Source organism: Pelophylax lessonae, assembly GCF_965119305.1.
Source record: "Pelophylax lessonae genome assembly, chromosome: 11".
NCBI classification, from domain to species: domain Eukaryota; kingdom Metazoa; phylum Chordata; class Amphibia; order Anura; family Ranidae; genus Pelophylax; species Pelophylax lessonae.
Genome location: NC_138778.1, coordinates 36621408 through 36647090, shown reverse-complemented (window position 1 = coordinate 36647090; position 25683 = coordinate 36621408). Strand labels below are relative to the sequence as shown.

The following is a 25683-nucleotide window of genomic DNA, read 5'->3' as shown; positions in this document are numbered from 1 at the left end:
CTGGCTGCAATACAACCCCAAAGCATGATTGATCCACCCCCATGCTTAACAGTTGGACAGAGGTTCTTTTCATTAAATTTTGTGCCCCTTTTTCTCCAAACGTACCTTTGCTTATTCCGGCCAAAAAGCTCAATTTTAACCTCATCGGTCCACAGAACTTGTTTCCAAAATGCATCAGGCTTGTCTATATGTTCATTTGCAAAGTTCAAACGCTGATTTTTGTGGTGAGGACGTAGAAGAGGTTTTCTTCTACTGACTCTTCCATGAAGACCATATTTGTACAAGTATCTCTTTATAGTGGAATAGTGTACCACAACTCCAGTGTCTGCCAGATCTTTCTGGAGGGATCGTGCAGTCAAACGTGGGTTTTGAATTGTTTTTCTCACAATCCTGCGAGCTGTTCTGTCTGATATTTTTCTTGGTCTTCCAGATCTTGCTTTAACTTCCACTGTTCCTGATGACTGCCATTTCTTAATTACATTCCAAACAGAGGATATTGACATCTGAAAACGATTTGCTATCTTCTTATAGCTTTCTCCAGCTTTGTGAGCGTCAACTATTTTCAGTTTCAGTTTTCTAGACAACTGCTTAGAAGATCCCATGGTGCTGATTGTTGGGGCAAGGTCAGATGAGTCTGGGCATTTAAAACCTTTGAGATTGACATCACCTGGTCTTCCCAGACGATCATTGAGAACAATCCATGACACTGGCAGGTCTCAGCCTTGCATGCTATAAATTCTGCAGGGTGCCCAAACTTTTGCAGATGCAATTTTTTTGTTTTCTGTAATTTTGAAAGTGTCAGTGATGGAAATAAAGTCTAACTTTTGTTGACATATTATAAGAATGTCTAATCTGTAATTTGATGCCTTTTGGAGATTTTTCCATCTTTCCTTGCCTTCTTTATGCACATTAATACAAATTTTTACCTGGGGTGCCCAAACTTTCGATCCCCACTGTATATGGGATTGTGAACAGTGTCAGCAGCTGGCCCTTACCCTAATTTGTGAACATGCATGGTAGCTTGCAAGATGCCTCCTGCATTTGTGCAGTTGGTTAAAGTGGAACTTCTTACAAAAGCTGATGTACCACTCATTCTCTCCCTCCACCCAATTGCAGTTTTTTAGGGGATGGGGATACGGTAAGTACTGTTTTTAGTCAGTACCCGCTCCCACTTCATCAATTACTGCCTAGGTGAGAATGACGTTGCGTATCCCACCTACAGCCTCCTTGGATACATCACAGGTCCCAGGAGGCGGCAGGATCAGTCTCCCTGCACTACGCAATATTGCGCATGACCAGTGGAAAGCCTGCTGGGATTCATCAGGAACTTATAGCTGGCTCCCAAATTCAAAATGGCGACCCTGGGTATCCACACTTTTAAGAAGAATTAGCTGTGGTAATGCTGGAATCTATAGACTGATAAGAACCTGATTTTTAATAGTCAGCAGCTGCAGTACTTATTTTTGATATAAATGTGGTGAAGTTCCTCTTTAAACACATAAAAATGTTACCTAATTTCGAACCATGTTTTGTGCAAAAAATGCAAGCATAAAAGTAGCAGACAGGGTTGGTGGCCAAAGAAACAAAAAGAAACTAACAAATGCCGGAATCCTATAAAAAGCTCTGGCACTTCCTGGTAATGTCCAAGCTTGCCCCTCCCATCCTGCTGTACGTACATCCCTGTTAGCCAGTAAGGCAGCCCATTAAACGGGCCATAAGGGTGGGAGGCAGGTGTGAGGGGGCAAACAAGCTTTTGACATTACCAGGAAGTGTGAGAGCTATGTCTAATTAGCATGAGTGGGATATTCTGGCCTAGCAGAGGGGTCTGCAAGCTTCATAAAGTGGAACTCTAACGATAACCACTTAACGTGGGTATAAAGCTTAAGGTTTTTCACCTTAATGCATTCAGGTAAAAAACATTTTGTGCTGCTGCACCCCACCTTTTTCTTACCTGAGCCAGCGATGATCATGAGCATAGCAGCTCTAGCGGCTGGCTCTTTCCTCATTGGATAAATTAATAGCAGCAGGAGCCACTCACTCCCGCTCCTGTCAATCGAATCCTGTGGCACGGGAGAGGAGGGCGGGCCCAAGTCTGTGTCAATGGAAACAGCAGTGGGACTCAGGAGCGAACCCGCACGGGTGCCCCCATGGAAAGTGACTTTCTTTGGGGGCACCTGATGAAGAGGAGGAGCCTGGAGCACTGGTGGGGGACCCCAGAAGAAGAGCATTGCACAGAGCAGGTAAGTATAGACATGTTTGTTATTTTAATACAAAATAATAAAAAAAAAACTTTACAACCACTTTAATGAAAAATAATGTTCTTTAGCAAGGAACATACAATTCCACATTAATTATGATGCTGCCAAAATGAATGTGTGCTGTAAATTGCCTCCAGCAATTTTCCTGTTTCTTCTTGCTGGAGCCTGCCACTTTGCTGAAGCTCAGATCCCCTGAGAAGCAGTAAATCAAAGTGAAACAAAACCCGTTGATTTCATAGTTTCAAACTGTTTAATTCCTGGAATGATAGGATTGCTGTAACATTTCCTTGTGCCCTCGACTAAGCTGTCAAACCATCAAATGGCTGGTGTCATACAGTATCTCACAAGTCAGTACACCCCTCACATTTTTGTAATTATTTTATTATATCTTTTCATGTGACAACACTGAAGAAATGACACTTTGCTACAATGTGAAGTAGTGAGTGTACAGCTTGTATAACAGTGTAAATTTACTGTCCCCTCAAAATAACTCAACACTCATTAATGTCTAAACCACTGGCAACAAAAGTGAGTACACCCCTAAGTGAAAATTTCAAAAGTGGGCCCAATTAGCCATTTTCCCTCCCCGATGTCATGTGACTCGTTAGTGTTACAAGGTCTCAGGTGTGAATGGGGAGCAGGTGTGTTAAATTTGGTGTTATCACTCTCACTCTGTCATACTGGTCACTGGAAGTTAAACATGGCACCTCATAGCAGAGAACTCTCTGAGGATCTGAAAAAAAAAAAAATGTTGCTCTACATAAAGGTGGTCTAGGCTATAAGAAGATTGCCAAGACCCTGAAACTGAGCTGAAGCACGGTGGCCAAGACCATACAGCGGTTTAACCAAAGAAGTTGAGTGCACGTGCTCAGCGTCCTATCCAGAGGTTGTCTTTGGGAAATAGACGTATGAGTGCTGCCAGCATTGCTGCAGAGGTTGAATGGGTGGGGGGTCAGCCTGTCAGTGCTCAGACCATACCCTGCACACTGCAACAAATTGGTCTGCATGGCTGTTGTCCCAGAAGGAAGCCTCTTCTAAAGATGATGCACAAGAAAGCCTGCAAACAGTTTTCTGAAGACAATCAGACCACAGGACATGGATTACTAGAACCATGTCCTGTGGTCTGATGAGACCAAGATAAACTTATTTGGTTCAGATGGTGTCAAGCGTGTGTTGTGGCAACTGGTTGAGGAGTACAAAGACAAGCGTGTTTTGCCTACAGTCAAGCATGGTGGTGGGAGTGTCATGGTCTGGGGTTGCATAAGTGCTGCACTGGGGAGCTACAGTTCATTGAGGGAACCATGAATGCCAACATGTACTGTGACATACTGAAGCAGAGCATGATCTCCTCCCTTTAGAGACTGGGCCGCAGTGCAGTATTCCAACATGATAACGACTCCAAACACCTCCAAGATGACCACCGCCTTGCTAAAGAAGCTGAGGGTAAAGGCGATGGACTGGCCAAGCATGTCTCCAGACCTAAACCCTATTGAGAATCTGTGGGGCATCCTCAAACGGAATGTGGAGGAGCTCAAGGTTTCTAACATCCACCAGCTCCATGATGTCGTCATGGAGGAGTGGAAGAGGACTCCAGTGGCAACCTGTGAAGCTCTGGTGAACTCCATGTCCAAGAGGGTTAAGGCAGTGCTGGAAAATAATGGTGACCAACACAGAATATTGACACTTTGGGCCCAATTTGGACATTTTTGTACTCACTTTTGTTGCCAGTGGTTTAGACATTAATGGCTGTGTGTTGAGTTATTTTGAGGGGACAGCAAACTTACACTGTTATACAAGCTGTAAACTCACTACTTTACATTGTAGCAAAGTGTCATTTCTTCAGTGTTGTCACATGAAAAGACATAATAAAATATTTACAAAAATGTGAGGGGTGTACTCACTTCTGCGAGATACTGTAAATGATTACATGTGTAGCACCATGGCAGTTGCAGATCAAACTGAAGCAGCTTCATTGGCTGTACAGGATAGGAGGGTTTAATTCCGCTTTAGGGCTGTCAGCAGATCAACCACTACAAATGTGGCAGTGCCTCAAAATGCCTAAAAATGAAAAGCAACTGAGTATGTGCAGAGCACGGTGAGATTTACTCATATGTCAAGAGGATATAATGTTTTTTTTATAATCAGTTTTCCACTCAGCATTCAAAACAGCTTACCCTACATTTTAGAAAATGTGGTTTTATAATGCAGGGCAGTGAAATAATTAACTAGCACAAAAAATAGTAACAAACTCACCTTCAGTGCAACATCCACCCATGCTGTAGTCACAGGTGGAGGGCCAGTGAGAGAATAATCAATGGCAGCTACCTTGTCAATCTTTGCTGTCACTGAAAGAAAAAACATGATATAAAGAATGTTATTTGTCCAGATTGGGATTCCTTGATAACTAACAAGTCTATGCAAACCTGTCCTTTTCCTGCCATTAGGGATCAGATTCCATACTTCCTAATAGGCACACTCTTCGAACAGACGGGTTGGAATGTTCTTGGGCAGCTGGGTTTTTCTCTTCCCTTTTCACTCTTGTTTTATTTTTTCTGTTGTAAGCCTTTGATAGGCTTTTTGGAAAGTCTCTGAATCGCTGAGGGATTCATTTTTGAAATGGCCCAATGACAGGAATGATAGATAAAGTCAGGCGCATAGGTTGTTTTTTCTAAATCATTTATTGACAGCATATCACGATTCCTCAATTTCCAAAATACAGTATTTTAATATTTGACATGTGCCTTATAATTAAAATAAATAATTAATCTTGGATAATACTCTAGAGTAGCCTTTCTTATTCTTTTCAACACAGAGAAACCCTGAAAATAACTTTGTGGTCTCAGGGAACCCCTGCTAAAAATGACTATATCTAAAACTCATGATACATTAATGTGATAGTCAGTGGGAAGAATGTTCCTTATACTTGTTGTCAATGGGAGAAATTTCCGCCTTAAACATAGATAAAAAGATCAATGGTGTCAGTGGGAACTTATCTGAGAGGCAAAAATCGTTCATTGCTCAAGGAACCCCTAACAACCTCTGGAGAAACCCTGTTTAAGAAGCCCTGCTCTAGAGCACCTACAAAGGACCTTGCAGTAAAATGAAAGGTTCCCTTACACTGCTCAGTCCCCCTACCCTTCACAAATCACCTACAAGTAGTAGGTGTAAAATGTACCTGTAAAAAAAGAAAAATAGGGTTCATGTTTACCCTGCCCCCCCCCGTCTTCTGATGGGGATGCCTAGGCAAGGATGACATCACACTCCTTCCAGCGAGATCAGTGAAAATACAGAGCAGGTGAAATTTTGAGATGCTCCTACAAAAGACTGGAATGCCTTCTTGCAACATTTCACGCTTTCTGCATTCCTAAGGAATCTTCCAAGGAGGACAGTAACTTCATGCCAAGGATAGTAGAAGATGGAGGTAAGGTGAATATAAATCAGATTATTTTTCATCAGATACATCTTTTTTAATGGTTTACAAACAGAACCAAATCTCCAATTACATCACCTCCAGTGACTCCAGTGACTCTCCAGCAGCAGATTTAGCGCCGGTTCACATTACCGCGACGCTACTTCGGGTGGCGACCTCCGAGGTCGCGGTGCGAGCAGCGCGCCGCGACCTTGGAGCGGCCGCCACGGACTTCATAACATTGAAGTCTATGGCGGTCGCCTCCTGGTCGCCCCAAAGAAGCTCCGGACCCTTTTTCTAGGTCGGAGCGACTTGTGTCGCTCCTATTAGAACGGGTCTGCAGCTTCCCTATGGGAGGCGACCTACGGCGACCTGTGAGGCGACCAGGTCGCCTCACAGGTCGCTCTAGTGTGAACCGAGCCTTAGACGAGCTGGCTCTACTGCCCATGCGAGTGCACACACCCAACAATAACAGAAACCCAGTCTGAGTTTTTAAAAAAGGTCAGTGACAGCCTTCCCAGAAGAGTTGAAGCTGTTATAGCTGGAAAGTGTGGGCCAACTCAATATTGAACCCTGCGGACTAAGACTGGGATGCCATTAAAGTTTATGTGCGTGTAAAGGCAGGCGTCCTAATACGTTTGGTAATATTGTGTATAAGTAGTATGGTGCACACACCCTGCAACCACAAAAAACCACCGCACTGGAGAAAGCTAACTTAGGAGCCTAGTTTACTCACAGGAACCATAAAAAGGAGTTGGAGGTTGGCTGCACCTCTCTGAATCAGTTTATTTTAGGGGAATTGGAAGGAAATAGATAATGAAGAAGTAATTTGGTTTCAGGAAATTAGTTCAGTTTTAGGAGAGTATATGATCTGTTATTAGTGAGAGGAGGGCCAACCCATGGGGAGCTAAACCAATCCCCCCACAGTTTTTTTTTAATGTAGCTGGGCAACCCCCCCCATATGTATATTTGTTTTTCTAGTTGAAGATATCATTAGCTATTGACTAAAAATTAGTTGGCTGACTTATTCCTAATTGACCCTTGAAATTTAGCATTAGCCATCACAATCTTTTTTTTTTTTTTTTCTGATGCTGAGAGTGACAGCTGACCTGGAAGAGTTTGGAGAAGTGGTTCCAGCTTGCTCGCAATGGCATTCTTGACCAATGGGCAGATCTATGGGGAAGAAAACACAATGGTAACCAAGAAAATACAAAGGTAACCATGTTAAATACTGATGTATTATAAACTTCCATGTACTCTATGTATGTAGGTGCAAAGATTGGATGAGGGTATGATTGTTATTAAAGTGATAATTTTCTGGTTATGGCAGGAATAGCTGTGGACAAGGAGAAAATAAGCCACTCTGGCATCTGTTGTGGACTGCGCACTAGTCTCTGCTTTGGAGATGGAGGATGAGGATGGTTTAGTAAGCCAATCCACCACCTCCTGTGCATGCTGTGGCTGGATATCAGGGGCAACATCACTAAACAGAGGAAATGATATCCTGCCTGAGGACGAACCACGTCCACCTTTGCCCGTGGACACACACACTGCTGGCCCCCTCACAGTGCCATGGAAACGTCTGCCTCTCTTTGTTGGCCTCCCAGACATGATGGGCGAGGGGGGGAAACTTTGAAGTAGTTTTACTTCAGATTCAAGTTCATGTGTCCCGAAACACACAGACTCTGGGAACTGGAGGATGTGGTTACAGATTTGGGGCCTCTATACTCAAACCAACATTGACTGCTTCAACCCCTCCTAGATGTTCTAGATGTTAATATAATGAGCTCAAAACAACCTGATGCTGGTGTTTCCTGCTATAATCTGTTTATTAAGGTGTTATGTGTTTATTTTTAAGTGTCTCTCTCCTCTTTATGTGCCTCCTAGGTGTGAATTCCCATTGTTAATTGAGTTTATTGAGTCACCTACTGTTTCTGTCTGTTGTCTAATCCTCTTGGAGGTTCCTACATGATGGGATTAGTCTTATGTCATTTTTATCTTGTTATCTAACCATTGTGTAATGTTTTAGGTTATAATTGGTTTTATTGTTCATGTGGTGACTGCCCTACTTTTGAAGTGTTTAAAACCCTGTATTTCTGTTCAACAGTAATTTCTTTGGTTTTACCTCAACATCTTGTCTGTGCACGATGCTTGGGGTAAAAGGGCTGGTATTAGCTCTCGGTCTGCTGGAAGGGTTTGGAGGGAGGAAGCACCCAAGCGGGGTGCCAAGCGGTCTGTCACAATACCCTTTAACGCTCACTTTCACTCCTGCATAACTGGCTATAATCAAAACACGGGAGATATGTATCCCCTTTGCTTGAATTGTGGTCCCTCTAAGGGGATGAAAGGTAGCAGGTTGAAGTACTCAGGGTGTCTCTCCTATGCAGGGTGAGGGGTTATGGGGTGATCTGATAAAAGGGGAAAACTGACTGGCAGTTATCCCTGAATTGGTAAGTCCTTACAGTATATGGGGCTCGGAATTCAGAGACTCTGAAAATGTTTGGGAGGGAAGGAGCCTCCAACCATAACTACGAGTACTGGGTTCCTCTATGTAGGAAAGGGCTGAAAGGGCCAGGAAGCACTTAGTATGTGTCCATGGGGTATAGTGTTGAAATGGTATACAGCTGACAGAGGGCTGTAGACTGTTGATCAGCTGAGACCCTGCTGGGCTGTTGTGACCTTTCTGGACCTCTGCAACAGGTGGGGACTTTAAAACCCTGTTAAGGGACAAGTGTTACTGGTAAGCTCTAGTTTTGTTTTTGAAGCTATGGAACGTTTTACATTGCCTCGTTTTTGAAAATAAAGACAGTTCTCCAATATCACAATATACAGTACACATACATATATAACTTTGTTTTGGTGTTTAGGAAAAAAAGTACATTTTAACATTTATTTTTTTCATTTTTGCTAGATAAATAATAACAATTAAATATGAATATTTTATTAACACTACGACCAGCAAATGGTGCATTTCCTTAAATGAATGCTTAGCGTAAGGATGTAGTTAGACAGACCAAGTATAAACACACCTTGCTGAGTTTTCGTATTAGTCAGAACAATATTCATAGTTACCTGATTCTCTATAGACTTTCTTAATGCATTTTCAACATTGTGTTTGAAAAGATCGACCAGCCAGCTGCAATAGAGAAGATAGAAAAGTACCTTATACCTGTTCAACTTCTCCCACTAAAGCAAAGGATTTTTAACAAGTTTTAAAGTGTATGTCAAGGGAAAAATAAAAAAATCACAACCAGTCACATCCTTGTAATAAATGCACATATTCCCCATGTTTTGTCTGTATAAAAATGCTGCAAGTACAGAAAAATACCTGTTGAGCCTTTCAGAAATCCAGTGAGCTTCTAACTTCCTGTATGAGGTGACAATCCTTCCCCTGTTCAATAAAATTCTAAAAAAATTCTAAGTCTTGTATGAGTATTCCCTTGCTGGACTACAGAACACCACATACCTCTCTTCTTCAGCTCCCTAACATAAGGGGGTTTCCGTAGTCCAGAGGAGGAGAACTTAGACAGGGCTGACAACACTGGTTGAATTTCAGTGCAGTAGAGACAACTTTGTCAGCCCACTACAGAAAGTTCAGAGTTTACTGGATTTCTGGCAGATACTTAATAAATCTACATTGCATAGGTATACTTAATGTTTGCTCAGATATGCACTTTAAGAGAACCAGATCAGAAGGTGTTTATCCAATAACTTGAAACCCCATGGTATAATAGTTTCACTTCTCAGGGTTTACTTAACCCCTTGTTGCGGGAAGGAGCCTGCCATTTCGGTGGATCATGATGCCAGAGGCTGGTAAGATGTGCTCCAGGTTATTCATTCACTGATGGGCTGCACAGTGGTGACCTAATCAGGTGCCCTTCCTTCTCAGGTAGCTCAGTCAAACTTTCGGGGGTGCCAATGGAGGGCTCAGCAGAACACACAGTAACACATACAGTATATGCAGCAACTAGGTGTGACGGTGGCGGGTATCAGACCCCTGGCCTTCTCATTCAACTCGTGACCAAAGACCAAGCAATCTCACACCCTGCCGTCACTTGCGTAACAATGCCACTCTCAGCTGCACCCGGAACACAGATTGTCCAGCTTGCGGGACCACAATCTAGATGCCAGCAGACTGAGAGCTATTGTCACTGGGCTAATTAAACAATGAACCCTTTCTCTGCCACCACCGCTATGTTTGAATGAGCCCAGCGGATGCTCGTGATTTTATAAATACCAATTATGACTTTAGAATAATCATCTGTAACACACACTGTCACCTCAGACAGGAATATTCAGATGGTTTATCCTAAACAGTAGCGCCCTTCAGGAGGCAGGTTATTTGGGTCAGTTTGCGTTTAAAAGCTTAGAGACAAAATTAACACTTTTCAAAATAAGGTTTAATTATAAGAAAGTTTAAGATTGGTGCAAATAAAAATATTTACAGAAAAATGGGTTACAAAGAAATAGAGACACAATACAGCAATTTAGAAGAATAGATAAGAATTAGAAATGAAATACTTGCATTCAAAAGTACTTGTATTATCAGAGTTCCAGAAGCTGAACATGTGTGATGTTCCTTTCCTTGATGTTACATGAGACTGCGAGCTCCATCAGCTCTTGTCTTTTTTCTCTGACCCACAGGGGGTGTCACCAGACGTACTTGACCAATAGACACTGGGGCCATAGGCGGCCCCGGGGCTCATAAACTGCTAAGGGACCTCCCGGTTAGACAGATTTCTAACAGAAGTCATATCTCTAAATACTGTATGTAATGGTTACATTCTTGAAACTGATATTTTATGGTAGTTAATGTATGATCCACAGACACTAAACACGGGTTATCTCGGAATCACCTCTGACCCGTAAGGCATCTGATCGCTAGCTTGTCTTCCCTAGGAACGAATGTGATCATGTTTGACCTTAATTCGATCTGTATTTTATTTGGCATCCAAATATATATTTTCTAGAGACATATTTTGTTTGTGTGTAAAGTTAGGAATTTTGTGGGTAACTGTGTCCCAAATAACAGAGCTCTTGACTGCTTTGTTATACGACCTATTAGCCATATGGCTTTGCTCAGATTACAACATAGCTCTGAGCAGGAAGAGACATAGTGGCTAGGAGGTCGGTCTGCTGCTTAGATAAGAGTTGTTTGAAGCCGTGCATACTAATGTTCAGTGACCCATGGGGTAATTAACACTGCAAAAGGAGCTGGGGTGAGGGGCTGGTAAAGGAATGACCTTTTTGGTTTTTAAAACTGTCAGCTGAGCTCTGAAACACAAAATGGTTGCTTTCGACAACTTTAAACGAAATGGCTGCCTGACAAACTGGGGTCCCAACGCACGATACCATTACACTAGGTATTAAGGCCCACCTGCCATGCTGCCACATATATGCATTATACTGTGGTAAAGGGGTCTCCTCATTTTGAGTTAATTCACATTTGGGGCAGTCTGTTGCAGCACTTTTAACACACAACTGTTATGTCATGCATTAACGTGTCATGTTGGGGAAGCCAATTCAATTGAAAGGCTGATCGAGGCGTCTAGCCGAAACGCATGAGCCTTTGCGTATTTTTCTCACTATTATGCTACAATAAAGTTTTCGTAAGGATTATCTGCAAATGCCGGCTCTACTTTCCATTCCAGTATTAATTTATCGATGTTTGAGAGGACATCTGAGCCTCAGCAACCTTCAGTGGACTCCATCTAAAATCTGTACTGTGGGTTCACTGTTCTGAGCGCTGCACTTGTTCTTTTCATTTGAAAAGGCTGCCTATGCACCGCAGTAGACTAAAAGTAAGACCTGTACCAAGATTGACTAGCGCAGTGCACCACAACACACTGTAGTTCTGTACCCAGTGTTGCAGTGTGCTGCAAGGTGGGTGGGTTGGGAAGGTGCATCCACAATGAATGTATGTGATCAGAGTAGAAGTTCACCTTAAGTAACATGTCACACCCATATTCAGGGTGTAACATGTTACTAAAGTACCTGCCCGCATACCCCACCCTGATCACGCATTGTAACAGCGGACGGGGGATCTTCTCCCCACTCGCACTGTCACAATTAGAAAGCGGCATGGCCATTCAGGGCTCCGCCCACACAGCTGCGTCATTCATTCACAGAGTTCTGTGAATGAATAAACTACAAGTACCATCTTCCACTGCAGCAGGTGGCTTGCAGTTCTCAATGTACTGTAAGGGCGCTGATAAGCACTCTTGTGGTTCACTGATCTTTCTGCAATTCATGTAGAAAGTATGGGCAGGCAGCTGTACTGAGGATCTGCAGGAGCCTGACATTAAACCCACGATCTGCTGATTATGGGTGCAATGCTTTACAGGCTCCTAAGAAAAAGGAAGAAATGCTAATTTATTTACCTGCAAAAAATGTGCATTTATTATTTATGGTTTACAGTGAACTTATCCTTTACTAGTGTTTATTAGCTGCTTTTCCTGTCAAAGCAAAAGTGTCAGGTTGAAAGGTTTCTACAGAATCTGATCTAAGTGCTGACAACTGTCTCTCGAGGCTGCTGGAGAACAGTAAAACATTTACGAAAGCTTTAGGATTTTTATATTGAAATGCAGATTTCAGTTTTTTTGAAGGAACAAGTTTTAAGAGTATCTGCTATTGACAATGAGATCAGGCAGCAGCCAGGACAGCCCTTGTTGTGGCTTCCAGCCTGGCACTCATCTTGACACTTTTAGACCTCATGCATGCTGGGGGTCTTCTAAATGCTTTTTTTTTTGTCCACGCTGGGGGTCTTCTAAATGCTTTTCTCCTCGCAGGAGAAAAGCAGCTGAAAAAACGCTCCTAAGCTGCGTTTTTTTTTTTTAATAGCGCCTTTAGGTGTGTCAAGTGCTTGGGCATTTATGCATTTCATTGCCAGAATATTTTTTTTTTCTGGCCATTGAAATGATAAAATGTTCAAGCACTATAGCACCTAGCATTAACGTGCGTTTAGATGCATTTTTAAGCTCAAACGCTCCTCTCCGGAACGCACAAGTGATGTTTTTTTTTTTTTTCTCTGCCTTTAAACTCATGTAAACGCTTATAGTGTACATTGACACATAGGTTAAAGTATTTTTAAAGCCTGAAGGTTTTTTAGCTTTATGCATTCTATACATGAAGGTTAAAAAAAAACCTTAAAGATGCAGCTCCCCCCACAGTCCCCATGAAATACATACCTGAGCCCGATCTCGATCCAGTGATGTGCACAAGGATGGCTGCTGTCCCGGCACTCTACCTCCTCATTGGCTCAGAGACAGCAGCGTGAACCATTGGCTCCTGCTGCTGTGAATCACAGCAACTGGTATAAATCTTTTTCAATAGAAATAATATTTTTATAAAATGTAATTAATCTTTTCCCTTTGGAAATAATGTGATGATTTGAAACATATGTTTTTAAATATTTTGGAGGGTTGCAGTTTTGTAGGTTTATATTTATTTGTTATTTTTATTTTGATAATTTTATGGACTGAAATTATTTTTTATTTTATTGGTGTTCCTGTGATGGGAGGGAGGTATTTTTTGACCACTAGATGTCATCTTATTGCAGTAAATATCGGATGACACCTGTGTGCCTATTATGAAGTTTCCTCTAGCTCTCTCCACGTATTATAGACTTCTTAAATCAAAATAAATATAATTGAGGGATGCATTTTTATCATTAATATTGCCTAAATTTCAACCCCTCGGTATACACTTTTTATCATTTTATTTTTATTTTTTATTATTATTACATGATGCAGTTCGTGTTTTAGGATTGGTGCGGAGGTTTGGTTTGGCCTTCTTCCGGTTTCAGTGTATTGTGAATGGCTGGCTGAGACTCAGATAGAGGCTTGGTTCAGTTTATATTGTATTTATCGTGGTGACTCATCACCCTGTCCATTCCCCAGAAGACGTCAACGTATGACGAAATGATTAGGGTCAACAATGTGTTGATGTCATCGTGTGCGCAATCCCAGAAGGACGGGTGTATTTGATGCGGGCCGGCTTGATTTTAAAGGGGATATTAATCTTTATTATGTAAGTGCATTACTTTGTATTGAATAAAGCTATTTGTACGATCTTACACTATGTGGAGCCTTTTTACATTCTGGATCCTGTAATGTTATCGCTGGGTCAATGGTGTGTGGAGTTTTAGGAGGACCCTGGATCCTACAAAGGCCTGGGCTAGGTAGTAAGCCACAGATGTCATTGACTTCCTCATAGGGGCCAATGGGAATCAGTAAGAGACCAATTTAGCCTTTGGTGGTGGTGGCGGTATTAATTCAGCACTCCTATGGTGACGGAAATGATTTACACCACATTAAGGATTTCTAATTTTTTAACTCATGGATTGTTTGATCTTTGAGGACACTCATTATCATTATTTTTAGCGCAACTTTTTTCTTTTTTATATTTATTTATTGTGCATATCTCACAAATAATTTGCTGCTTAGTTTTATTTAATTTTGGATTAACACTAGCGCAGTATGTTTTGCTGTCAGTCACAGCCAGTGAGGAGGTAGCAGGGGCAGGGCTGAGCCCCTTTCTCTGTGTCTTTTGGACACACAGAGTGGGGCTCGGGAGCAAGCATGCACGAGTGCCCCCAGAGCAAGCTGCTTGCTATGGGGGTACTTGGCAGAGGGGAAGAGCCCGTAAGGCCAGCAGGGAATCTGGAAAGAGGGGGTACTGTAAGTATAACATGTTTGTCATTTAAAAAAAAAAAAATTAAACCTTTAGTATCACTTTAACATTGAGGGGAGTTTAGAGGCAGAGAAAAAATAAAAAGTTTAAACGCCTGTAAAAGTAATGTTTTTGAGCTCAAGTGTGCATGAGGGCATTTTCTAAGATGTACACTCTGGTTACATATACATTCCTGTGCATATCAATATTAATAATTATAATAAAAATAATGAACAACTTACCCAAACTTCCCTGATACATGGACATTGACATTTGAGATATGGCAGCTGCAATCAGAGGGCGCTATCGTTGGTCTGCCCGCTCCATCACTGCCCAGCTGTAGTCCTACAGATATACTGAGTCCTTCCACCTTCACATCAAATCCACCGCTAAATGATCTAAATAAGGAATCAAATGTCCAGTAAAGGAACCGATGGCATCAGTTGAGAAAACATTACCTTTTTTTTTTTTCCCGTTTACATTTCAGCCTCTCAAAAAGACAAATCTGGGCACTAAAAGTACCAAAGGAAAGAGGATTACAATGGCAATTAGCTGGCTTTTTCAGAAGGGGGTCATGAATGGCAGCCAATGACTGCTTTAGTTTGAAACAAACTCTTAATCATCATGTTCATCGTCTCATTGCTTCAGCAGTTTTGATTCAAAAGCTAAAAAATATTGGGGTTAAAAAAACCCTGCCTGATACCACTAGAGCAGTGAGTGCAATTCCCTGGATCAAGATGTCCCCATACTATTTGTTTAGTAATAATATATGTGGATATCTTTAGTTCTAAAAAAAATAAAAAATAAAAATATTTTTTTTTTATATTTTTAAATGCTAATATAGGTTCTGACTTAGAGGTGGAAGAATTCTTCATTTTTTTAAAAACTTTTTACAAACAGCCCATCTTCTTTTAGTGAGGCTCCTCTCCTTTAATATGATGAGCATGAGCAAACATGCTAATATGTTACTGGAAAAAAAAAAAAAAAAATATGTTTAGCTGTTCGTCTTTTTTTCAACAGTTTGGTTTTGTACTGTTTTTTTTTTTTTTATCATTTTTAGGACATTGTTTATTTATTTATTTATTTTTACATACATTTTATTTTAATGCAATTCTACATATAATTTATATATTTTTTTTACTTTATTTTTGCATTTTTGTTATATACATCATTCTAATCCCTCTGTACTTATAAATCTCATATTTCTATGGGAATATTACATTTCAATGTTTTAATTTAATTATAATTATGTTAGGTTTTTGTGGCATAACTAGGGGTTTATACCTACAGTATATGCATACAAACTTGGACATCAGTATGATAATGTTTTATATTTGATCTTATAGCCATGAGGCTGGTGGGTGGTTTGGCCCTTGAAATGCTTTGGCTGTTTTTATATGACCTATTTACCAACAGTTACATGTGAACTCCAGGGGCAAAATAGACTGTGCACTTTCCAAAGTGCAGTTGCACTCTGCAAGTGCATTTGCTTCAGAGCTTAGTAAATGAGTTAAAGTTTCACTTTGCAAAGAATACTCAATCACGTGTGTAGCACTACTCCCTGGGGAGCTGCTTGAAGTGGGTTCCCCTGGGTTACCCATAGCTACGACTTGTAAATCCTTATCACTTTAAGTGCTAGGCTCAGTCAGTAAACTTGGTAAACTATGCACAAACTTGAGGACTTCTGACTATGCTGAATGCGGCAAGGCCGCTGCTTCACCTTGCCACTAAAGTGAAGGAATTGAAAGGGGAACTACTTGGTAGATTACTCTTCAGGGTTCTACTTGGCACCCCCTTTACTCGCTAACTGTGTGAGCGGACCTTCTGTCCACTGACCTCACTGGAGTCGTCCCCTTCCTGGGCACACCCCCTTGACTAGCCCCGTGGTACTCACGGACACTGTTTTTCCCAGGTAGCTCTGCCTGCAGCTCGACCGTCAGCTTCTCCAGGACCTTTATGGCTCAGCTCCACACCTGGCTCACTAGGCCAACTGCCCTTGACCACTTTCCTCAACATACAGAAGGAGAGACAGCCGTCACCCTCCTCCTGAAACTCTGCTTCTTGCCAAAGATGCCCTGTCACATGTGCCCTCGGCCTTTATGACCAATCCCAGGATGCACTGCGGTTGTGCCCTCCCAGTGGAGGTGTGTCATTGGCTGGGTTTCCTCCACTGTCCAACATGCTCCCCTATTGGATACAGTGGGGACACTCTCTCAGACCAAATGACTCACACCTGGACACACGTAAAAGGCATAACAGATCGGGCTCCCCTGATAAAAAGATTGGAGCAAAATAAATGTTTTTTCCTAGCACCCATCTAGGAGGGTGCTACACGTGCAAGGAAAATAAAAAAACAGCATTTTTGCTTGCACATGATTGGATGATAGACATCAGCAGAGCTTCTGCTCATTTACTAAGCTCTGCAGCAACTGCACTTGCAGATTGCACAGTCTATTTTCCTTTAGTAAATAAACCCCCAGGTTTGATTCCTAATTGGATGCTTACATTGGTCCAGCTTGGAGTAAGTAGTTGAGTAAATATGCATTATTTTATACTTGAGGGAGTGCTGTGGAATCACTGTAGTAGTCAGCTCTGCTACAAAGACCATGCGATCATCGGGTCCTGTGCCAAGCGGCTGCCCCACTGCACACTGACCACAAAGGGTCACTCCCTTGTACAATTTACAGAGCACTTCGTATTTTTTTCAAATAATACAAGGCACTCTTTGATTGGACTAGGTGGAGAGGAGGGGCAGTGATGATGATGTCCACCTTGTCCAATCAGAGAATATCAAGCATTTTGTGAGCGGTGGTGGTGCCAAGCGAGGAAACCTTAATGGTCAGCCACGAAGCACAGGTCCCGGAATATTGTGGCCATCACCATAATAATGTCAGCTACTATTGTGATTGCCAGCTTACACAGAGGCTCCCTCGGGTATGAGATATGAGAAAACAGACCTAATCACACCTGATTACCAAACTGGCTTTTGCCTCTTTTAATGAAGGGCAATTATGTAATTAACAATGGGCAGTTTTTATTGCCTAGTAATGCACCACATTTTGTCAGTATTTTTCTGAAATAACCAGGAACAATCCCTGTAAGATGTCTTACACGTGAAGCTTTGTCTTGAATCTCCACTTCCCAGTAATCTCAATGAAAGCTCCAGAAATTGACAACTTCAGACCAACGTTGGGCACAGGACTGATCTGTGAGCTGGGTAACTGGAAGTTACGGATAGCCAAGCTAGACAAGAATAAGACACCTAGTTAATAATAAACCACTGATCATGTCGGTTCATTTAATAAGCACACAAAGAATACAATATAACAAATATAATATATTCTGCTGAAGAAAGCAGACTTTATAATGGCCTAAAAATGCAAAAATACTGTTGAAATGCAAACACTTTGTAATGCCCAAAGGAACTTGTTGTAGTTATATTTTGTGTCCCTGAGAAGTTTGGATTTGATAAATAGGCCTCTATAAACAATGTATCTTTAACTACTAAATGTGTCCCCTTTGGTCAACCATCGTTGACTGGTGCACATAAAATGTTAGAAACTCAAATAGATGTTTCAAAAACAATCGTTTTCTAACAAAATTCCAACCATCTATGGCCAGCTTAAAGTGGAGTTCCACCCATTTTAATAACTTGGATTACATAGATGTATGTAATCCCCTTTAAAACTACTTTTACCAATGGAAACTTTTTTTTTTCTTGCTAGGAAATACCTTTTTTTCTTCTTTATTCATCCTCTCCTCAATTCCGGGTCCGGCCGCCGATCGGCGATTACGTCATTCGGCGATTCGCAAGGGCTGCTGGGATGTATCTCATGGGATGAAATCTCGCATTATTACACAGGTGTCCTGAGCTGTACTGTATGTATTGGATTGAGTCCGTGCTCTGCCCCGCCTCCGCCCCGCCTCCTCTCAGTGAGCTGTACTCGGATGTATTGGATTGAGTCCGTGCTCCGCCCCGCCTCCTCTCAGTGAGCTCTACGGGATATAATGCTTTCAGTCCTCGCTCACTGAGAGGAGGCGGGGCGGAGGTGGAGCGGCGCACGGACTCAATCCAATACATCCGAGTACAGCTCACTGAGAGGAGGCGGGGCGGAGGCGGGGCAGAGCACGGACTCAATCCAATACATACAGTACAGCTCAGGACACCTGTGTAATAATGCGAGATTTCATCCCATGAGATACATCCCACCAGCCCTTGGGAATCGCAGAATGACGTAATCGACGATGGGCGGCCGGACCCGGAAGCGAGGAGAGGATGAATAAAGAAGAAAAATCGGTATTTCCTAGCAAGAAAAAAAAAAAAAAGTTTCCATTGGTAAAAGTAGTTTTAAAGGGGATTACATACATCTAAAGTTACTAAAATGGGTGGAACTCCACTTTAAGGTTTACAAGTAAGCATGTATAGTTTTGCAGAAAGTTAAGATGTGTTCACATTTCATGGCCACCACACATTACAACTCTGGCTTCAACATATCAAATTGACTCTGGTAATATTTCAAGCATGCTGATTTCATTTTCCACTTGGTACCTGCCCATACTGCCAAAAGTACCAATACCTGGTTTAATGATCACGGTATCATTGTGCTTGCTTGACCAGCAAACTCGCCTGACCTAAATCCCATAGAGAATCTGTGGGGTATTGTCAAGAGGAAGATGAGAGACACCATCCCAACAATTTAGATGAGCTGAAGGCTGCTATCAAAGAAACCTGGGATTCCATAACACCTCAGCAGTGCCACAGGCTGATCGTCTCCATGCCATGCCGCATTGATGCAGTAATTAATGCAAAAGGAGGGCCGACCAAGTATTGAGTGCATACTATACTGTACATGGACATACTTTTCAGCAAGCCAACATTTCTGTAATAAAAATCCTTTTTGTTATCGGTTTTATGTAATATTCTAATTTTCTGAGATACTGATTTTTGGGTTTTCACTAGCTGTAAGCCATAATCATCAAAATTATAAAAAAAAAAAGAAATGCTTGAAATATATCACTCTGTGTGTAACTCATCTTCATAAAATATTTGAGTTTCACTTTTTGAATCAAATTACTGAAATAAATTAACGTTTTTAATTATATTGTAATTTTTTGGGATGCACTTATAGAAAAAGCATGTAACCCAAAGTCATCCTTCCACTTGGAGATACGTATTTAATAGTTTTTGCTTAGAGCAGCCTTTCTCCCTGTTTTTTAACAGAACCCTTTGAAATCCCATCCGGGTCTCATGGAAACCCTACTAATAATTATTATATCTATAGCTGAGGATGCATTGAGCTGAACAGTATGATGAGATAAAAGAATAAGAAAAAGAACCAGGGCTGCTCTCTACTTAAAAATCATTTTTAGTAATAGCAATTTAATGACAAATCATTACTATAAATTGTGTTCTCTCACGTTAGTCAGTGGAAGAGTTCCCTCACAATGGCGGTCAGTGGGAAAAGCATCACCTAACAACTGTTGGTCAGTGAAAAAAATGCCCCTCCTAGGTCCGTTCATAATTCTGTGCTATGTTCTGGCAGGTGCGCTGTGGTGCTGTTCATTATTAATGACATCCCAAATGCACCAGCACCATGCGCAGTCACTAAATTGCACCACGGCACATGGTAACATATTGCCATGTGTCGTTGTGCGATTAAAAACAAACCACACTTCTTTTGTGCAAAAAACACAAAAAAACACTGGTCCGACCACATCTGGAGTATTCTGTGCAGTTCTGGTCGCCAGTCCTCAGAAGGGATATATTGGAGATGGAGAGAGTACAGAGAAGGGCAACACATTTTATTAGGGGGATTAGAGGACCTTTATTTACGAAGAGCGTTTGGAAGTGCTTGATTTATTCTCCCTGGAGAAGAGACGCCTGAGAGGGGACATAATAGCAATTTATAAATACCTCAACGGTGATCTGAGCATAGAAAAAAAACTATTCAGTCTCAAGGAATGCATGAGGACACAAGGCCATACAATGCGTTTAGAGGAGTAGAGATTTAGCCTCAGACTACACAGGGGGTTCTTTACAGTAAGGGCTACAAGGCTGTGGAATTCTCTACCACAAATGGTAGTTACTGCGGGGAGTATGGCTACTTTTAAAAGACTCTTGGACGTACGTCTCAAGGATCAAAACTTTCAGGGGTATGAGAAATGAATAAGTCCACACACACACCAACACAGGTTGAACTGGATGGACTATTGTCTTTATTCAACCTCAACTTCTCTGTAACTATGCAATTGTGACGCATAGGGCAACCAGCTGAATTCAATGGGCTGCCCCAACCACCGGAAGGTTTTACCCCTTCATGACCAGGACATTTTATGCTATTCAGCACTGTGCTACCTTAACTGGAAATTGTTGGTCATGCATCACTGTACGCAAATTAAATTTATATAATTTTTTTCACACAAATATAGTTTTATTTTTTTGCTGGTTTTTGATCACCACTGGTTTTTTTTATTTTTTATTATGTAAAGGTAAAAATACAGAAAAACAAAAATCAAAACAATATTTTCTACTTCCTGTTCAAAAATAAAAAAATACAATTTCTTCATAAATGTGGGCAAAAATGTGATCTGCTACGTTTTTGTTAAAAAAAAAAAAAAATATTAATTAGTTTGTGTGAAAGTTACAGCATCTACAAACTACTGTATACTGGAATTTAAGCAGCTATAGATGCTTTACTGAAAATGGCAGTGATCAGCAACTTATAGTGGGACTGTGATAGTGTTGGCGGGCAATCTGGCGCTAACAGACACTGGCTGGGAGGGACACTAATGCCCCGTACACACGTGCAGATTGTCGGCCGACCGATCGGCCGTCTTTTGTCCCCGGGCTGTCGTGTCTGTTGAAAAGTGCAAAAGACTGCACAAGAATTTTGTCCGCCGACTACAGCCGACTGCAGAAGTGATGTCATGTGTTGGTTAACTTTCCCTGTGTTTTTTCTTTTCTGAGCATGCCCAGTCTTGCAAATCTGCTGTCTGTCGGCCGAATTCTGTATTGACTGGCGAACAATCGGCCGCTCTGGTGTCGGCATACAAAAATTTTAATGCTTGCACGACAGATTCTTTTCGGCCGAAAGTGCGCTGTCGGCTGTCGGAAGCATCATACTAACAAGCCTACAATCGGCCGATCGGTCGTCAGCCGAAGCTTTTCGGCCGACAATCTGCACGTGTGTACGGGCCTTAACTGACACTGACGTCACTAGTGACACAAATACAGCCATCAACTATAATACTGTACACTGTACTAATAGCACTGGCTTAGAAGGGGTTAGCATCGAGGGGCAATCAAGGGGTTAACGATATGCCTAACAAGTGTAATGTGTGCAATGCTTGCTACATTTACTCTCAGATCTGGCTGTTTTTTCCTCCCTGCTTTTCAGGGAGAAGAAACAGCCAGATCACTGTTCTGTGTACACAGAGTTCTGTGTGTTTGTAAACACAGAACTCGGTGCTGTGACTGGGAACTGCCAATCAGCAGGTTTCAGACAAAATTATTGGCTGAAACCTGCTGATAAACTTGTCCTGTGTCCAATCACAGGACGGGTCAGCAGGGGGTGTGTGCACGCGGGCCCCAAACCCAGAAGAAAGCCAGCAACATACATGTACGTTGCCATGCCTGCACCTGCCGCTTGCTTGCAGTATATTTACTGTGGATGGGGCGGCAAGTGTTTAAACACAAAGCACCTACATACAAAAACATGCATGCACTGCCACACCTGCCACGGCTGGAATGGAGCCTGGCAGAAAGTTAAAAAGATAATCAGTGTCAGTTGTTACTTATCTGAGAGGCAGAGATTGCTCACAGCTCAAGGAACCCCTGGCGGAAGCCTAAAACTTTGCAGAACCATTATTGAGAACGATTGGCAATGATACAGATAGCTTCTAAGTGCTGGCCAAAGATGCCCACATCCCCAGGGCCGTCTTTACCACAGGGTGGCCCAGACATTGTTGTGGGGCCCAATGCAGCTGCCCCTTGAGCCCGTACTGCCTGCAAATAGGTAATAAGTGGATTTTGGAGGGCCCAAGAAATTATATTGGGTTGAATCAATATTAAAGATGGCCCTGCACATCCCTAAAGTCTACACTCTATAGGCAAAACCCCCATTTTAATTTACATATATGTACAAAAAGACAAAGTAAATTAAAATTAGTGATCGACCGATATCGTTTTTTTACTGCCGATACCGATATTTTGGTCATCCGGTATCAGTATCGGCTGATATCTGCCGATATTTTCGGACATTAAAAAAACATTTTTTTTAAATGTCTACAAGTACTGTGGTGGAGGGATCTGGGGGTCTAAAAGACCCCAAACCCCTCCTCTGCACTTAAGCATTCAAAACGCCAAGTTTGGCCGTTTTGAATGCTGTCAGTTTTTTTTATTCGGCGCCGCCAGTACCCTGAAGTGATGTACTTCCGGGTACGCGGCGGCGCCAAATTCAAAGAAATGGAAATCCGGGTCAGACGGCTGCGGTGAAGGTAGGATTCCCGGGTCTCTCGGTAGGATGGTAGACCCGGGCGAGCTGCGGAAGGCGGTGGGTGTGAGGGGAGGCGTCCCCTCCCGCTTCTTGAAATGATAGCCGAGCGGCTTCTCAGCCGCATCGGTTGTCATTACAAGACAGCTGGCAGGCATCACCCCGGTACAAGCACTTTTCCTGAAATATCGGCAATATTGGTAAGTAAAAAGCCGATTCCGATATATCGGGGGAAAGTCCATATCGGCCCTCAATATATCGGCTTTGCCGATAATCGGTCGATCTCTAATTAAAATGTATACATTTTTAACTGTTTTGGTGATATTGTTGCTCTAAAAAAATCCCACACTGGGGGGTTTTGCCTATAGAGTGAGGATGATTGGTTTACACAATCCTCTGCAATCTGCTTTTGCTTAGAACTGCAGTGGAGTAAAAAGCTTCAGTTTTGATCTGTAATGGGGCTATTGGCCTCTAGGTGGCAGTGTATTCCTATTCATTTTACATTACTGCAGAATAGTAAGGCATGTTACATTCTTTTTACTTCTCACCCATAGAAACTGTACTTGATTTTCCCCACAGGACTGTGTGTTGATCCTGAAAAATCCGGAATATGGACCTTTGCAAGCTCTTTCTGCAGAACGCTCATTCCCTCCTGGCGTGCTGTCATTGAGAAAATAAGATATCTGGAATTCAAAATAACTGCAAAACTCCTTTGCAAAATACAACCCCCCTCTGGCAATGATAGATTATTAGAAGTATTCATTCTGAACAGGTGAAGCAATGACAGATTCAGTTCTGTATATATATATTTAAAAAAAAGAAGAACCAATTATTCCAATCAAGCAGCTGTAGTCCTGAAAGTGAAGTTGTACTAGTTTTTCAATTATTATTATTTTTCAAATCTCCTTTTAAAGTTTACAAATTCATGTTTCATGAGTCTGTGCATTTCACCCCTTTGGGTGTTTGGAGCAACAATGCCTGTTGAGTGACCAATCCTCAGACCTGCCATCACATGGAGGGATGTTAAAGAGTCTGAATTCCTGTCCTGTGTAAACCCCGAAGAGAGCAGCTTGGGGTCTTCACTCTTGTAGGCAAATGGAGCAGCAAGGGAGCAATGGAGAGGCGAAAAAGTAAAACAAATGCCTTACACCCTACCTTCTGGAATGTTGGCATTGGCAAGGGTAACATCACCTGGCCTTCCCATGGGATCCTGGAAAAGGGAGCAACTTGGGGTCTACACAGGGCCTCCTCACCTTTGTAGGCAAATGAAGCAGCAAGGGAGCAATGGGAAGGCCAAAAAGTAGAAAAATGCCTTACAACTTACCTTCTGGAATGTCGGCATTGGCAAGGGTAATATCACCTGGCCTTCCCATGGGATCCTGGAAAAGGGAGCAGCTTGGGGTATACACAGAGCCTCTTCACTCTTGTAAACAAATGGAGCAGCAAGGGAGCAACGGGAAGGCAAAAAAGTAGAAAAAATGCCTTACACCCTACCTTCTGGAATGTTGGCATTGGCAAGGGTAACATCACCTGGCCTTCCCATGGGATCCTGGGAAAGTTGAGGTTCCCAAATCATATGAGAATGTAGTTACATCTAATCTTAGGATTTGGAATCCTGAGAGTTCCCAGGATCCCAGAAGGAGACCCATTGACATCGCCCTCACCTAAGGGAGCACACTAAAAGCAATTTTTACATTTCTGCTATGGGCCCAATTATTTAGTGATAGCTTTGCTATTTTGTAAAGAGAATCTTCACCTTGTTTGAATGAAAAAGAAAAAATGTAAATAAAAAATTAAAAAATTCAAAATTAAAATTCAGCAGCTACAAATAATGTAATTGCTGACTTTTAATAAAAGGACACTCACCTGTCCAGGGATCCAGCGCTGACCTCACGCGGGCCGGTCTTTGGGCTCCTGGTACTGGCAAGTTAACTGTGGGAAGCCAGCTGTGTCCTCTTGCGACTTCACAGCCATGCACAAGCCTTGCTGCACGGTGCGAATGGTCCCGCAGCTTTCTGGGACCAATGAAGTGTTACAGTAGGTTGCAGGCGGGGGGGGGGGGGGTGAATTTCTGGTGGAATTGCCTAGGCGATCCGACCTGAAGTGGGAGTGGGTACCTGCCAAAACCAGTTACCAGCAACCCCCCCCAAAAAAAGTCCAAAAGAAGAAGAGGAGGAAGGGCAGTAGTGGAACTTCCCCTTTAAGATAAAGTCATCCATGTGATTTACATGTGAATTAAAACAGAATACAAAGTAAAAATATTTTTTTGTATTTTTCTATTGCGCTTCTGAAGATGCTCCGTATTACATCTGCTGTTAAAATGCATTTTAACACCCAGGAATTGGCCCTGTGTACTCCAGTTAATTCTTTTTGGCCATTCACTGCACTCCCATAGTCCACAACCTCTTAAGAGTACAGTGCTTAATATAGATGCCTAAAAAGAATATTTCTGTTATGAGTGGATTATTTGAAGGCGATTTCTACCTAACTTATATTTCAGTCTTTGGTAGGTAACAGTAGGATAAATCATAAATATTCTTCTACTTTTTGGAGACCCAAATAGTGAGTGTGCCCCATAGCAGCTTGTGTCTCATCTTCTTCCTAGAGGTCATAACTAAGGTATTTTTCAACGTATGGTGGACTGCCCAACTATTCATCCATTATGAAGTTTATTCTTTAGAAGAGCCTGACAACATTATTTGTCTTTGTAATAGTGGCAGCAGTTGAGTGGAACTGGGCATTGTAGAGGGGAACTCTTATCTATGGAGTTTCCGAGAAGTAGAATGGGTTAGCTTGTTCTGTTGGTTTACCATCAATCATGTAAACCTGAAATATCAGTTTGGAAAGAGTTGGC

General features: G+C 42.0%; 1 protein-coding gene across 1 annotated transcript in view; it reads right to left on the bottom strand.

The window, feature by feature from the left end:
• The window catches only part of LOC309566269 (bactericidal permeability-increasing protein-like), a 48392-nt gene that overhangs the window by 17284 nt on the left and 5425 nt on the right, over positions 1-25683 (bottom strand). Inside the window, exons 2-7 of the mRNA XM_082271374.1 lie at positions 23378-23489; positions 17449-17580; positions 14580-14735; positions 8740-8803; positions 6777-6840; positions 4512-4603 (exon numbers count right to left, since the gene is read on the bottom strand). Coding sequence (XP_082127500.1) covers positions 4512-4603; positions 6777-6840; positions 8740-8803; positions 14580-14735; positions 17449-17580; positions 23378-23489 — 620 coding nt within the window. The remainder of the gene's footprint in view (positions 1-4511; positions 4604-6776; positions 6841-8739; positions 8804-14579; positions 14736-17448; positions 17581-23377; positions 23490-25683) is intronic.